The sequence below is a fragment of the Melospiza georgiana genome, chromosome 1 (assembly GCF_028018845.1).
Source record: "Melospiza georgiana isolate bMelGeo1 chromosome 1, bMelGeo1.pri, whole genome shotgun sequence".
NCBI lineage: Eukaryota > Metazoa > Chordata > Aves > Passeriformes > Passerellidae > Melospiza > Melospiza georgiana.
Window position 1 is genome coordinate 129,030,412 of NC_080430.1, and position 13,745 is coordinate 129,044,156.

At 39.8% G+C, this 13,745-nt stretch overlaps 1 protein-coding gene across 2 annotated transcripts in view; it reads right to left on the reverse strand.

Annotated features, from left to right (window-relative positions):
- Positions 1 to 8,454: 8,454 nt before the first annotated feature.
- The window catches only part of ZFPM2 (zinc finger protein, FOG family member 2), a 308,930-nt gene continuing 303,639 nt past the window's right edge, over positions 8,455 to 13,745 (reverse strand). For both annotated transcript variants that reach the window (XM_058025119.1, XM_058025111.1), the window contains one exon: positions 8,455 to 11,947. In XM_058025119.1, the coding sequence (XP_057881102.1) occupies positions 9,456 to 11,947 (2,492 nt within the window). In that variant the 3' untranslated portion in view covers positions 8,455 to 9,455. The remainder of the gene's footprint in view (positions 11,948 to 13,745) is intronic.

Genomic DNA, 13,745 nt, shown 5'->3' on the forward strand with positions numbered 1-13,745 from the left:
ATTACTATACATGCAGCCTGTAGGCCTGATGCTGCTTTCAGTTATGCTACTGATAGCCCAGAAAGTCGTGTTGGTCCCTGATAGACCTCTTCTGGGCTTCCATTATTGCAACTACCAACACACTTGTGGTTGAAAAAGTACAGACAGAAAGTCTGAAGATGCATGGAGATGACCAAGAGAATGAAGACCTGCCAAATAAAGATGAAATGTAGGCAATCTCATAAGATTATGGACAAGATCCAGCTGAAGTGCACATAAGCATAAAATGGTTTGGGTTGGAAGGGACCTTAAAGATCATCTAGTTCTAATCCTCTTGGCATGGGCAGAGGCACCTCCCACTAGACCAGATGGCTTAAAGTACCATCCAACCTATCCTTGAACACTTCCAGGGATTGAGCATCCACTGTGAGGATGTGCCAGCGCCTCACATACTTCACAGAAAAGAATTTCTTCCTCATATCTAATCTAAACCAACTTTCATTCAGTTTACCCCTTGTCCTGTCACTGAAGGTCTTGGTATGAAAAGTCTGTCTTTCCTTTAACTCTTTTTAAGTATTGGAAGGCCACAACAAGGTCTCCCTGGAGCCTTCTCCTCTCTGAACAGCCCCAACTCTCTCAGACTGTGTTTGTAGGAGAGGTGCTCCATCCCTCTGATCATCTTGGTGGCAGGTGGGGTCTCAGCAGAGCAGAGCAGAGAGACAAAATCCCCTCCCTTGCCCTGCTGGCCACGCTGCTCTTGATGCAGCCCAGAATACAACTGGCTTTCAGGGCTGTGAGTGCACATTGTCAGACCATTGTGTTGAACATAGTGAGGGCTGTGAAAGGCAACAGCAGAGCTTCTGCAGGTCTATCAGCATCAAAGACTAGGAAAAATGTGTACCAGCTGCTGAACAGGTAGGGGCATAATGAACTTGGTGGTGTGAATGGAGCAGAGGTACTCAATTTCTTTTTTGCCTCCATCTTCTCTAGAAAACCATGAATCACAGGACTCTGAAGCAAGAAATAATTAGTTCTGGTGGGCAAGGATCAGGACAGGGAACATTGAAATAAACTGAATGCATTTAAGTCCATGTGACCTACAGGGAGGCACCCCCGAGTGCAGAGGGAACTGCTGGTATCTCTGTGAGTCCATTCTTGATTAAGGGCATATGAAGGGTTGTAGTGACCAGGGGAGAATTCTGAGTACTGAGAGAAAGCAAATGTCATTAGCATCTTCAAAAAGGCATGAACGAAGGTTCAGGGAAACTACAGGTCAGAGCTCCACCTAGATCTTTGGGAAGGTCATAAGCAAATAATCCTGAGAACCATTTCCAGGCAAATAAAAGACTATAAAGTTACTGGGAGTAGTCAGTGTAGATTTATGAAGATGAAATCACGCCTGACCTGAGAGGCTTCTACAATGTTGTGAATAGGGGAAAGCGGTGAATTCTATTTATTTGCCTTCAGCAAAGCTTTTGACAGTCTCTCTTAACAACCTGGTAGACGTTCTGATGGAATATGGGCTAGCTAAATGGACAGGGAAGTTGATCCAAAGCTGGCTGAATTGCTGGGCTGATAAGGCTGTGACCAGCAGCATGAAGTCCAGCTGTTGATCAGCCACTAGTGGTGCTCTAAAGTGGTTAAGACTGTTGATCATCTTCATCAATGACCTGGATGCTGACACATCATGCACCTACCACAAGTTTGCAAATGAAACAAAACTGGGAAGAAAGAGGGTTTGACAGATTATGTGGCTGTGCTGCCATTCAGAACGGTCTGGAAAGGCTGGAGAAATGGACCAGGAGCATCTCACAGAACTGAGCAAAGGAAAGTGCAGAGTCCCAGTCCTGGAAATGACCAACCCAGGCACAGAAATAAGTTACCCAGAAAGGCTGTACATCTTTGTCCTGGGAGATATTCAGAAACCTAACTGGCCACATCCTTGAGCAAGCTGTCGTGGCTGACCCTGCCGGGGCAGGGGTGGGGTTGGACTGGGCAGTTCCCAGAGGAGCCTGCCAGCCTCAGCATCCTGGGACACTGGGTTTACTGGGACATAGCTCTACCCCTCTAAAGTTTTGAGGGGGTAATGGCTCCTACTCCTCAGCCAGTGGTAGCACATACAAAATAAGCAGTTTGTATAATATATAAATGCAGCAGAACCTGTATAAAGGTCACAAAGACATATTCTCTTTTATCTACTTGTATGCACTGCAACTGGAGTGAGAGATTCCATAATTCATTTCAATGGGAGTTTTGTAAGCATTAGATGTAGGTTCCAAATGCCTGACCTGCATTTTTATGGGTGATTTGTTAGCAGCAGTGGACAATCCTGTGGAGAGAAGAGGTTTTGATACTCAGCTGAGCACTAACTTTAACTCGTCTCCATTTCTAAGAGACATTCAGATAGCAGAGTAGTTCATGTTTTCAAAATGCTGCTTTTTGATTCAAACTATTTACTGTAATGAAACAAGTAATTTGTTTTTATCTGAGCCTGCATCACACGTCTCACTTCATTGCTGGTTCTGAACATCAGTAGAAGGTTCTTGAACTGTGCTTGTCTACACCAGTGATGCATCCACAGTGTGATCTCCCACAGTTCAGAGTAATGGTTCATAAGTGTCACTGGACAAAGTTGTACAACATTTCATTTCTTCGTTTTAATCTTATCTGGTGATAAGCAAGTTTTGGAATTTGTTGTTTGGGAAAGAAAACTGGCATTTTTATCACCTAAGAATGAATCCTACTTTCACCTCACTGGTTATTGGTATTAATTATGCTTGTCATGAACTTAGAGCAAATGCACAAAGTAATATTTTCACTCAAGTTTAATACATGGTTGGCAAGTATACACAGCAGTTTTGTATCAGGAAGGTCTAACAGTTATCTTCAAGCTGAATACTTTATATAAATATTACTTTTGTATTGTGAATGTCATTATAAAATCTAACATAACAGGCATAGACTATGATACATTTTGATGTTACAAGAATAAGGAACACAATATGTTATTGACAAGGAAAGTTCTTGCAGAGTAGTTTTTCCTTGAAGTGGCTATCACAAAGTGACACTGAATCCCTCTAGCACAGTAAAGCTCAAGTAAATGAAATCATGTCAACATTTTTTATATAATTATTACTTTTAGCTCCACAAATTGCACGAAAGCTTTGAATGTATTTTAGTGATATTACAGATTTCAGTATGTTAAAAACTTCTGCAAACTGTGGCAACTTCTCTTTTCTGAATATAAAAATTACCTACCCAAAACTACACTTCTCATAAAAGGAAAGTGATTTCTGATATAATTTTTAAAAAGCACACTGCATGTCAAGTTTTCTAACACTGAATATAAGCCTTGGTTGCTGATAGGCCATTTTCCCTTTGTCTGCCTAATGTAATAAGACAAGAAACCACCTCGAGGCCAGAAGCCACAAATCCCTTCCCCATACTACAGGCCTTAAAGTCCTTCTTGTCCCTTTCTCTGTGTTCCAATGGCTTTCTCTCTGTTTTGCAGAATAACTCTCATGGGAGGAGAAAATGAGTAAATGTTGACTTCCCTCTGTCCCTGTAGCTGCCTATGTGTAAGGCTTGGGATTCTCCTGGTATCTCTAAGAAATGACTAGATCTCGACAACTAAGGACCACAGCCCCCATTTGGGGATGAATTTTAGGTTATTATATGAACAGTGAGTATTAAAATTATCAATGGTGCCACTCAAAGTGCATGTCAAACACATTCTTCCATGGAGATTTCCTGCAGGGAAAGAATTCTAATTCAAAGCAGACAACTGACTGAGTCTCTGGGTATGCTGCTTAGCACTTAGAGAGGAGTGAGTTTCAAGATGTGGTGATGGATATAAAAGTCCTAACAAGAGGTCTCAGCTGAAGGAGATGAGAACAGCTGAGTGCACATAAACCTCCTTTAAAGGAGTTCTCAAATGACTCCATGTCTCCTGGGATGGAGATTAACACATTCTCCAACACACCAGCTCAGGTGAATCCTTCACCCTGCCTCCACTGTGAATCATTCAAGGTGGGAAAAGAGTGAAAAAAGCTCCCACAGTTGAAAACAAAACAAGACATTTACAAAACCAACTAAGTCTCAGGAGGGAAAAAATGAATGTGAAGGCCATTGAGTTGGTCGGTAGGAACAAATTCCTTGGCTTGGGACCTGCACAAAGAAGCTGAGAGCAGAAAGGGGAAAGAGCAATTTTGCCAGGACATTTAAATTTAGATATGAATGAGTGCATCATCATGCTCCATGCACCAAAAGGTGCCAGTTTTCTTATGCAATGAAGCTTGAAGGGTCTGCCTATTGCTTCTGCAACAAAGGATTTTTCTAATCACCTTATAGAAGTGCTTGATCTAATCTCTTAATCTAGTTTATGTTGTCTCCCTGTTTTGGACATTCTCATCTCTCTGTGCATGTTTGATACATGTGTGCGTGTTTATAGTAAAAAAACTCCATGTATTTGAAAGTTGAAATTGTCAGAATCACAATTTTGTGTTCACCCCAGCATGAAAGCCTTGTCTCACCCTTGCAGTCACAATTCATTCATCTCATGCCACTTTATCATGCAGAAGCTTTAATTGTGTGACTGCCTATCTCTTGCCCACCTCCCTTCCCCATGCTCTCTTTCACTCTATACATAAGTGCCACCTCTATTTTAGTTCATTTTGCTGTGGCTCTGCGTGGTCTGGATTTGGAGCACTGTCAGTGACCTCTGTGGAGGGACCAGGTGGGCTCCCAGGCTAACACACCTGAAGCCTGGGTATTTCACTTGACTCTAATTTACAGTAGGGTCACACATGTCTGCCCTGTGGATGTCTGTCCTGCACAGGTCGTGGCAGCACAACATGCCAGCTGTGAAGCCAACCTGGAAGGTCAAAAGACTTGTGGCTTGTGGTTCTCTTCCCCATTGTCAGCCTTGGGGAAAAGGTGACCATAGAAGCCAGAACTTTGTGTTGGCAATATTTAGAATTTGAGAGCGAACTTCCAAGGATTTTGTCTCATCAGTATTTTAGCCTCTCTCAACAGGCCTCCAGGGACATGTAGCATTTTTATATTGCTGATGCCTTGTAACTGCTGCCTTCTGCAGCCATCAGTGTATCCATACTACACTCTTGGGATTAACAAAGTGCTGCTTCCCTTTTTCCTTATCTTCTTTGCCCCTCAATAAGTTCATCCCACACCACCTTTTATCCATTATACTCACCATGGAATTTTCTTTAAGTCAGATTTTCCAGGCTGCTCAGAGTGCCATCTCTGTTCCACTGTTTTAGAGTGACTTCTGGTTCATAGCTTATGTATGTACATTCAGTGAAGTGAATTAAACCACCTATATGACTTCTTGATAGTGGTGCTGGAATTGATTTAATTTTTTAATTTCTACATCAGGGTTTTTATTTGTTGTTTTTTTCCTTCTTCATTTGCCAGTGGTGCAATGCTTATTGTACAAGGGAGAAATCACCTTGCTTATACTCTATTATGTTTAGTATATGACTACTACATTCCTGCAGTGTAGACAATGAACACTGTCAATAGTTATCTAGTGGAAATGAGAGGCTGAGAAATTTAGGAGTATGGATCCACAGTAATATCTATGATGTAGTTTTATGATTATTTGCAATAATGAGAAGATGTCACCAGAATCCTAATGTTATTACAATTACTTCAAGACAAGCAGACATCAGCTTGTAGAAATACGCTTTACTGTTTCTCTTCTACAAAGAAAAAAAACCACCATTGTTCTGTGAAAACTGGGAAGATTGTGGTATGAATGTGATATGAATGAGGACTCACAAATGCCTTTCAGAGTCTGAATTTTGGGATAAAAACAAATAAACAAATAAATAAATTAGGCAGACAGGGATGTGGCCAAATTAGTTCTAAGCACTGCCTGTGGATGGGATGTTTTTTGAATAAGGAAATCTTCCTTAAAAAACCCAAAAATTGAATGTAAAACCTGCCAGGCAATCAGCACACAGGGATTTAGGCAGGAACCAGCTCTTCTAAATATTAAGTCTTCATGTGGAGCAATTTTATTTTTTAACATAAACCCAGGAAATATTTGAATGCCTTTTGCTGAGCTGTTCACCCCATAGCCCCAAAGATTTATTTACTGACACCAGCTGACAGGTATTAAGGGATCCAAACCATTTAACTGAGGTGCTCTGTTTCCTCTGAATTCCAGGTGTCAAAAACTGAGGATGGAGTCCTTTTGCATAGGTGATTTGATAAAAAAAATTAATAATCCTACAAAAGCCTAAAATAAGAACTTGGGAAGAGATGCTTTTAGCAATAGCCAGTTTATCACCTTGGACAAACGTGTAGATATAATCTGAAGAGAACACAAATAACCCCTTGGTCAGAAAATAGATTTAAGAAGTTTATTTCTGTAAACAATACTTATGACTTAAATGTAGATGTGCTTTAAGTCTCAAACTGGGATTAGGCCAGTATTGTGCAAGTGGTTTAAGAGACAGGAGAGAAATTTCTGGCCGGTCAAAATATTTAGGTTCTTATTTCACATGAGCAAATTAAAAAAATGAGTGCAATAAAAAAGTGAAACAATTGAAAACAGTCTATAAAGTTATGGGAAAACACAGTTCCTGAACCCAGCAATATGAGCAGCTTTTTATAAAATGCTTTCTGTTTCAAAAAAAAATGTATAAAAAGTTAAAATATTAGTACCTGCTACCCACCTAGCTTGTGTACAGTTTTACTTTCATAGAGTGTGATGGTATAACTTAGGGGCTTAGCCCATGTCAGAGCTGCCAGTTGTTCCTGTGAAGTGACTAAAATATATAAAATGTGTTTACAATTGAGTAACTCTGCCCCCACAAATGAACAGGTTGTGCTTATTTTGAACTTGTAAAAATGGAAGCAGTCGACCAAATAGGTGATTTATAAAGAGAAAACGCTAGCAGAATTATTCTGTTGTGTGAAAGAAATTGGACTAGCCAGTGGGAAGAATATAATGCACCATGGCAGGCTTTAATTTACCTCTGGAATATATCAGGAACCCTCAGCATTTCTGGATCAGAAACTGTTTGTGATAAGGCTTTCCTCTTTCAGCATCACTTCTCAACTAGGTATTTGCTTTAACCCTGATATTTTCCTTTACTTTCTCACTGTCTAAACACACCCCTAGAGCTCTGCAAGTGTAAATTACACAACCTATGGCCTTCTTACCAGCTTCCCCTAAAAAGTTTTCATCTATGCATTGGATCTTTCAGAATTAGGTTATTTCAATCCAGATGTAATCACCTAGTTCTTTAACCCATTACTGCCTGATGGATAATCTTCAAAATAATGGTTTGTGACCAAAAAGGCTAAAATGTACTATCTATTTAAAACATTGTGAAGTCCTAGATATCCTGGTCTATTTTCTAATGAATGCTTAACTGATAATCATGAACATTTTGCTCATTTTACTCTCCCTGTGATCGTAATGCTTTTTCTCCTTCACAAGTGTTATTATCTAAGTATTTGCTATAGGACCAACTTTGGGCCTACTGAAATGAATGTATACATCTGCTATCTTTGTTGCAAGTGAGAATTAGTACAATTTTAAGCACTCTTGACCTGTATTTAAAGCCTGGCTAATCAGCAGCATTGCTAACTATAGTTTTGAAATGTTTATTATTTTTGCTACTGGGTTACATGTAGCTATACTTACAAGTAATAAAAAAAAAGAGAGTTTCAGTTAAAAACTACTCAGAAATGGGGTTCCTGAAAGCCAGTGGCATTGTATGCTCTTATGTTAGACTATGACTGGCTGCTCTGCTGAAATACCATCCTTCTATGTAGCTTGTTCTGAGTTGTTTCTTTGGCTGACACAGGAACTAAAATACAACAGTTTATGTAACTATTTGGATCATATTTTTGCTTTCAAATTTGTAGGATGAAAGTGCATCAATAGGTAATTTTTATAATCTTAATTTTTTTAATGAAAACAGTGAAAAGGAGACCAAACATTTGCAAGTGAATGGTACTAATTGTGCATTAGTTCATATTTTAATATAAGTTGACATTATTGACTAATATTACTATACTGAATTAGTGGAGCAAATTGCTGGTCTCTTAAATGAATCATCTTGTTTTTCATATAAGAACACTGAACACATGAAGAATCATACCAGATGTATTACAAAGGAGATTGTTCCACTGAATTTGACATAGGAGATACTGTGAAGGAAGTATGTCTTCCTTGGCATCAGTAAAGAGAACAGCCTTCCTGGTTTCAGACCCTCACATTTTAAGTTTTAGTTCACTGGGCACTCTTAGACCCAGTTGCACCAGTGACCTGTCAGCAGGGACACCCTGGAAGGGGAGGCATCCTTTGTACTCATTGTCTCCTTGAATACTTTGCTTCCACTGAAGAGAAGGCTATGTTACCTTGTTCCTAAGAGCTTTTTCACAGTTTGTTAACTCTAAATCAACCTTGAAAAACAAAATTTTTAAAAATTAAAGAAATTACAGCCAACCTTCTCCAATTATCTGGAATTTTATTCCATCCATATACATGCATAGTAACAACATTTGTTGAGAAATTATTTCTATCAGAAGTAGAACATTATCTTTGTGATCACCAGTTGCAGTATTGCTACTCTTATATTTAAATATATCTTATATATGAATTAGATTCATAATTGCAGCATTGAGTTTAGGGTTTTGTTTTAGACTGTGCCTTTCAAAAGATAAAACTGATTGATATGACCTCATTTCTTACAATACTGCTTCCAGTAATTTTGTTCATTCTTTATAAAGTATTGCATTTAACAGCAAAGGTTTAAAAATTGAGACAGAGATGCATCAGCGAAAGAAAATACAAGTACTATACAAGAAAGAAAATGCCATCTTCATTTAACGTACGTTTCAGATTAAGAAAGTGGACAGAAACATACTGCTACATACAAATGCAAAGCCTAATGACTAAGGTACTGTATGTGCTAAAATATAAAATGCAAACTGAGCCCAATTGTTCAAAAAAATTGAAATTTTAAGGCGAACTTTACAGCATAGTTGAAACTTCTTTGCAAGTTATATTTTAGCATATACATATATCTGCAACAGTATATAAGAAAAAAAATCAGGATACACAAGTGCTTTTGAAGCTATTTCTAAAATGCTTTTCTGTATTGTTTGCGACTATTTTCTTTAAAATCTACTATACAGTGCAAACCATATGTGCTACACAATAACTATACAATAACATTACAAATGACTTTAATATAAAGTTTTTAAATAAAAAATAACATAACTACAGCTATGAATACTGCTGGTAAAATAAATTAATATTTTTGAAAATGGCACCAATAATACACTTTACTAATGGACTGTAATGAAATTACACCTTTAAGTCTTCAACTCAGCAATAATGAAATCTCCTGATTGTCCAGATGTAATTCAAACAGCTTTCTTTAAACTGCATGGAACAATATGCTAAACACATGTACCAAAGGTGACCGATTGTTTCATTTGACATGTTCTGCTGCATGTGAAGAGCAATAAAACTTCTTGTGAGTTATAAAGTTTGAGAGATTGTTGAACTGGATGTCACACAGTCGGCAATACTTTCCACTGGTTGGAGCCTGGGTAGAGCCATTCACACCTTTAGCTATACTAGACAACTGTTCCTCTGCTGTAGGAATTGCTGGAGAGACGTTTTCATTTGTAGCTAAGGGATTCTCAGAGATCCAGGAAGGAGACTTGTGTCCATCTTCATGGGGAGGATTCTGGGAAATGTTCTCTTGCTGTGGGTTGGCAGCAGGCCTTTCCTCCTGTTTTAGTCCCCCATTAACTATTACCATGCCTCGGTTTTTCGGCAGTAGTGGAAGAGATTCTTTCTTCGGCACAGCACATCCATTTGAAGGCGCCTGGCCTTTAGGAGATTCACTTTCTGTATTTGTGCTTTGATCCAAATCAGTATTATGAATGACGAGAGAACCAGAAATGTAATCGCTTGGCTTTATTCCATAATATGGAGAAAGCTGATCTGCTCCTTTAGCTTTCTTTATTGCTCCAGGGTAAAGGCATTGTGGAAGAAACAAATGTTTGTTCTCTTCTTTTGTAGCAATAAGCTGGGCTGCTTCACTAAAGACTTTCAGTCCTTGAAGTGTTGCTAAGTGTGTGGAAAATAAGTTTCCATTAGGAGAGGACTGTTTTGAGTTTCCATTTTTTTCACATTTGATTATGCTTCTCTCATAACTGACATCTGGGCTGTTTCTTTCACTTTCTGGGTTTTGAAACACCTTACTGTCGAGTTGTCCCAGGTCACCACGCTGATGAGCAGTGACAGGACAAAAATTCTGCTTGTGAGCCAGGTAGTTCTCCACCTTGTTAAAACTGATCTTGCATACGGTGCACTCATGGTAGTCCAGCAGCCTTTTGGGAGAAGTGGACGTCCTCTCTGACGGGGGTAAGCATTTTTTACTGAGATCTATTGGCACATCCATCTCCAAGCAAGACACGGTGGAGTGGGCAGTATCACACTTTGAAACTGGAACACACTTGTTAATAGACAGTGAAGTTTCCAGATGCTTCGAGACTATTCCTGGAAAGATATCACATCGTGGGTGGTAACATTCCCCAAGACCCTCTGTTGGCTCTTGAGTAGATGTACATGGATTGCCAAGATTAGCAACTTCTAGAAATCGCTGTTGAACTAGTGGTGGCCTCTGCTCTTGCTCAGGTAAGCACATCTCGTACATCTTCCTTCGCTTCCGAGTGCGCATTGTTCTCTGCATGGCAGGCACTTTGTTGGAAGCCGACCTCTTCAGCGGGGGATCGTGGCGAGTGGCACAGTAATACTGCTTGTGGACCATGTAGGTCTCATGTCTGCTGAAAGTAATATTGCAAGCTTCACACGTGGTCTTGTTAGGGTCACTCTCCCCTTCTACTAAGGGAGCATTGGGATTCTTCACATCAGAAGGTTTTCCATTGATCTTCTCATCGCCATTGCTTGCAGTTGACAACTTCTTAGGCTGTGCAGTAAAGTCTTTTTCATGACTTTTATTGTTTGGCCCAATCAAATCTAAAACATTGGAAGAGTTTAAGCAAGATGTCTGGAGAAGTTGATTTTCTGGATCAGACGTGTGAGGAGCTGGATTCAGGATGCTTATAGAGCTTTGACCATTACTGGGACTTACAGCTTCAGGCATTTTTTCTGGAACATTGGAAAAATCTGGTGACTTTGCCATCTGCTGCCATCGGCTGCTGCAGTAATGCTTTTTGTGTACCAAATAGTTGTCCAAATTATTAAATGTTATGTTGCATTCAAAACATGTAGCCCCTTTAGGCATCAAAGGACTGTAAATTACAGGGGGATAATTGCTACTTCCATGCCTCAGCCTCCGATGGACCAGTTCCGACATTTTGGCTAATATCTCTGAAGCCTGAGGAACCACAGTGATGTCTTGGGGAAAAGCAAACTGGGAAAGAAAGGGTCCCATTGGGAAAGAGGGACCAATATTAGGCTGAACTGGAGATGAAGCAAGTCTTGGACTGGATGGTTCAGATTTTATTTTGGTATATGAAAAACTCTGCTTATTCGCGGCAGGCTGGGTTTCTGGCCTCTGGTTTGGAAGGAAAAGTGGAGCCTTTTTTTCACATTTATCAAGCTCTGTATCAGAACTTGCATCTTTAGTCTGCATGGTCTTTTGGCTCTGGGGAACATCATTTCTGCTCAACAGGTCCGTTGCTGGCTGTAAACCTTCTTCATTTCCACTTGGAGAGTGTTCAATGTCACTTTCTCTCTGAATTTTGTTGCCAGAGACATGTAACTCTTGGTGCTGCAGTAGCTCCCTCTGAGTTTGGAAGCCAAAATGGCAGTGATTGCATCTAAAGGCAGCTTGAGTAAGATGCGAGAACAGGTGCTGATGAAAGTTAATCACTGAATCTGCAGTGTAAGTACAAACTGTGCATTTCAGACTAGCACCGGGTGGGAGAAATTCTTCCATTTTCACTCCTACAGAAAAGACAAGCAAAATACAAAATAAAGTGACCATTTTGCCCCTCATGAAGAATACTGGGAAATCAGCTGCACAGAAGGTACAAATGCAGTGAGAATGACTAATTTTCTTCTTATGAGATAGTATTAGTCACCCTGAAAATACTTGAATTGGTTTTTCCTCGAACTGCTAGGTTATTCGCAGACTTTTACTCTGCTTTGGAGAGCCCTAGTATTTGCATACATTCATCAGAGCTGCAGGAAGAGAAAGAACAAGGGAAAGGATAAAAATGTACTGGACTTATTTTGAATGAAGTGTCTCAGAAATTACAGTTGCAACTAAAGGGAAACAGTATGTTCCCCATACACAGTCGCTGGAAATTTTGAATGCACAGAAAGCACACCAAGGTCAAGAGGTTCAAGGTTACGATGTAGCTTGAGGTACAGCGCCTGAAAGCCACAGACAAAGCAGAAGTAGCATTTTGAGTATAACTGATGCTCAGCTCTTTGCTTGCATGGGTTGGCTGTAGTGTGGGAAGAGGTTACGGATCTACCCTCACCGGAAAGGAGTGATGACTGTGTTCCTTGTGAAGGGAGGAGGAGCAGTAAGACATGGCTTCACCGACATTTTATCTTTCACATATAATGGCCATTGGCAACTACTGCTATAATATAACACCTTTTCCTCATGAAATCACTACCACTTTATCAAGAACAGTATATTCAAAGACATCTTATAATCACCGATTTAACTGAAAACTCCATGCATTTTGAAATTGAAAATGCTTTAAAAAGAGATAAGATCAGATTTCTGAACTGCAACAACACAGATTCTAGTTACATTTTAGACAATAGAAACTAAAAAAAATATTGATAGGGATGATATTCAGAATTCAAAATGAGTATTTGTTCTGCCTACACATAAGCACATATACCACACCTCAGTCAGGTGTAGTAGGTGCGTAGTAGTTGGACAATACAAAACTGTAAGAATATTGTATCTCACTCTGTGAGTAGTCACATTGTTGTACCTGGAGGTCCTCACTTTTTGCCTAGCATCAGTGACCCCCCAAGTTGTGAGTGGCATCTTAAATTTGACCTGCTCTTGGCCTCAGAGGCCAGAAGGGAAGGAGATACACAGCACTTTAGTCAGCACTTTGTTTCCCATCAGGCACTCCTTCCCCAGGAGGCCACATGAAGCTTGAGCTCCTCCACTGACATGAGATGGTGCTTCACATGCTTCCCCATCATGTGGTACAGTGACAGCAGTCTCTATGGGACTTTGCATTTCAGTCAGGGTTCTGCATTCCTGTGGTGTAGGTCTGCTAGAGCCTCCAGTGGGAACAGCAGTAGCAGTTGAAGTGAACACAGTGCTCCCAAAGATTACAAGACATTTGGAAAAGGAATGTTTCATTCCTACTGAAGAAGGTGTTGTAACTTGTGATAATCTCTATGGAAAAATAAAGACTGACAGTATAGGAAAAAGTGCAAAGAATGATTGAATAGACTGGTTTATGACTAAAAGGAAAGGGAAAGGCCTGAGGTTTAGTCTCTCTTCTAGGAAATAACTAAAGATTCTTACTGGAAATTCACCACAATCTCAGATCTATGTCTTTCAAGGAACATAGATCTCTAGATTACATGCAGACATGGTCACTCACAGCTCATGGCTCAAAATCCTCAACACCTAAGCCAGTTGCCATGTCAATAAATGCAAATAGTTGAAGTACATGTTTTGCACAATGGCTAATATTTAGTTTTCCTCTGCATGGGGAGAAATTAATTGGTTATCCTCCCAAAATATCTGGTTGTAATT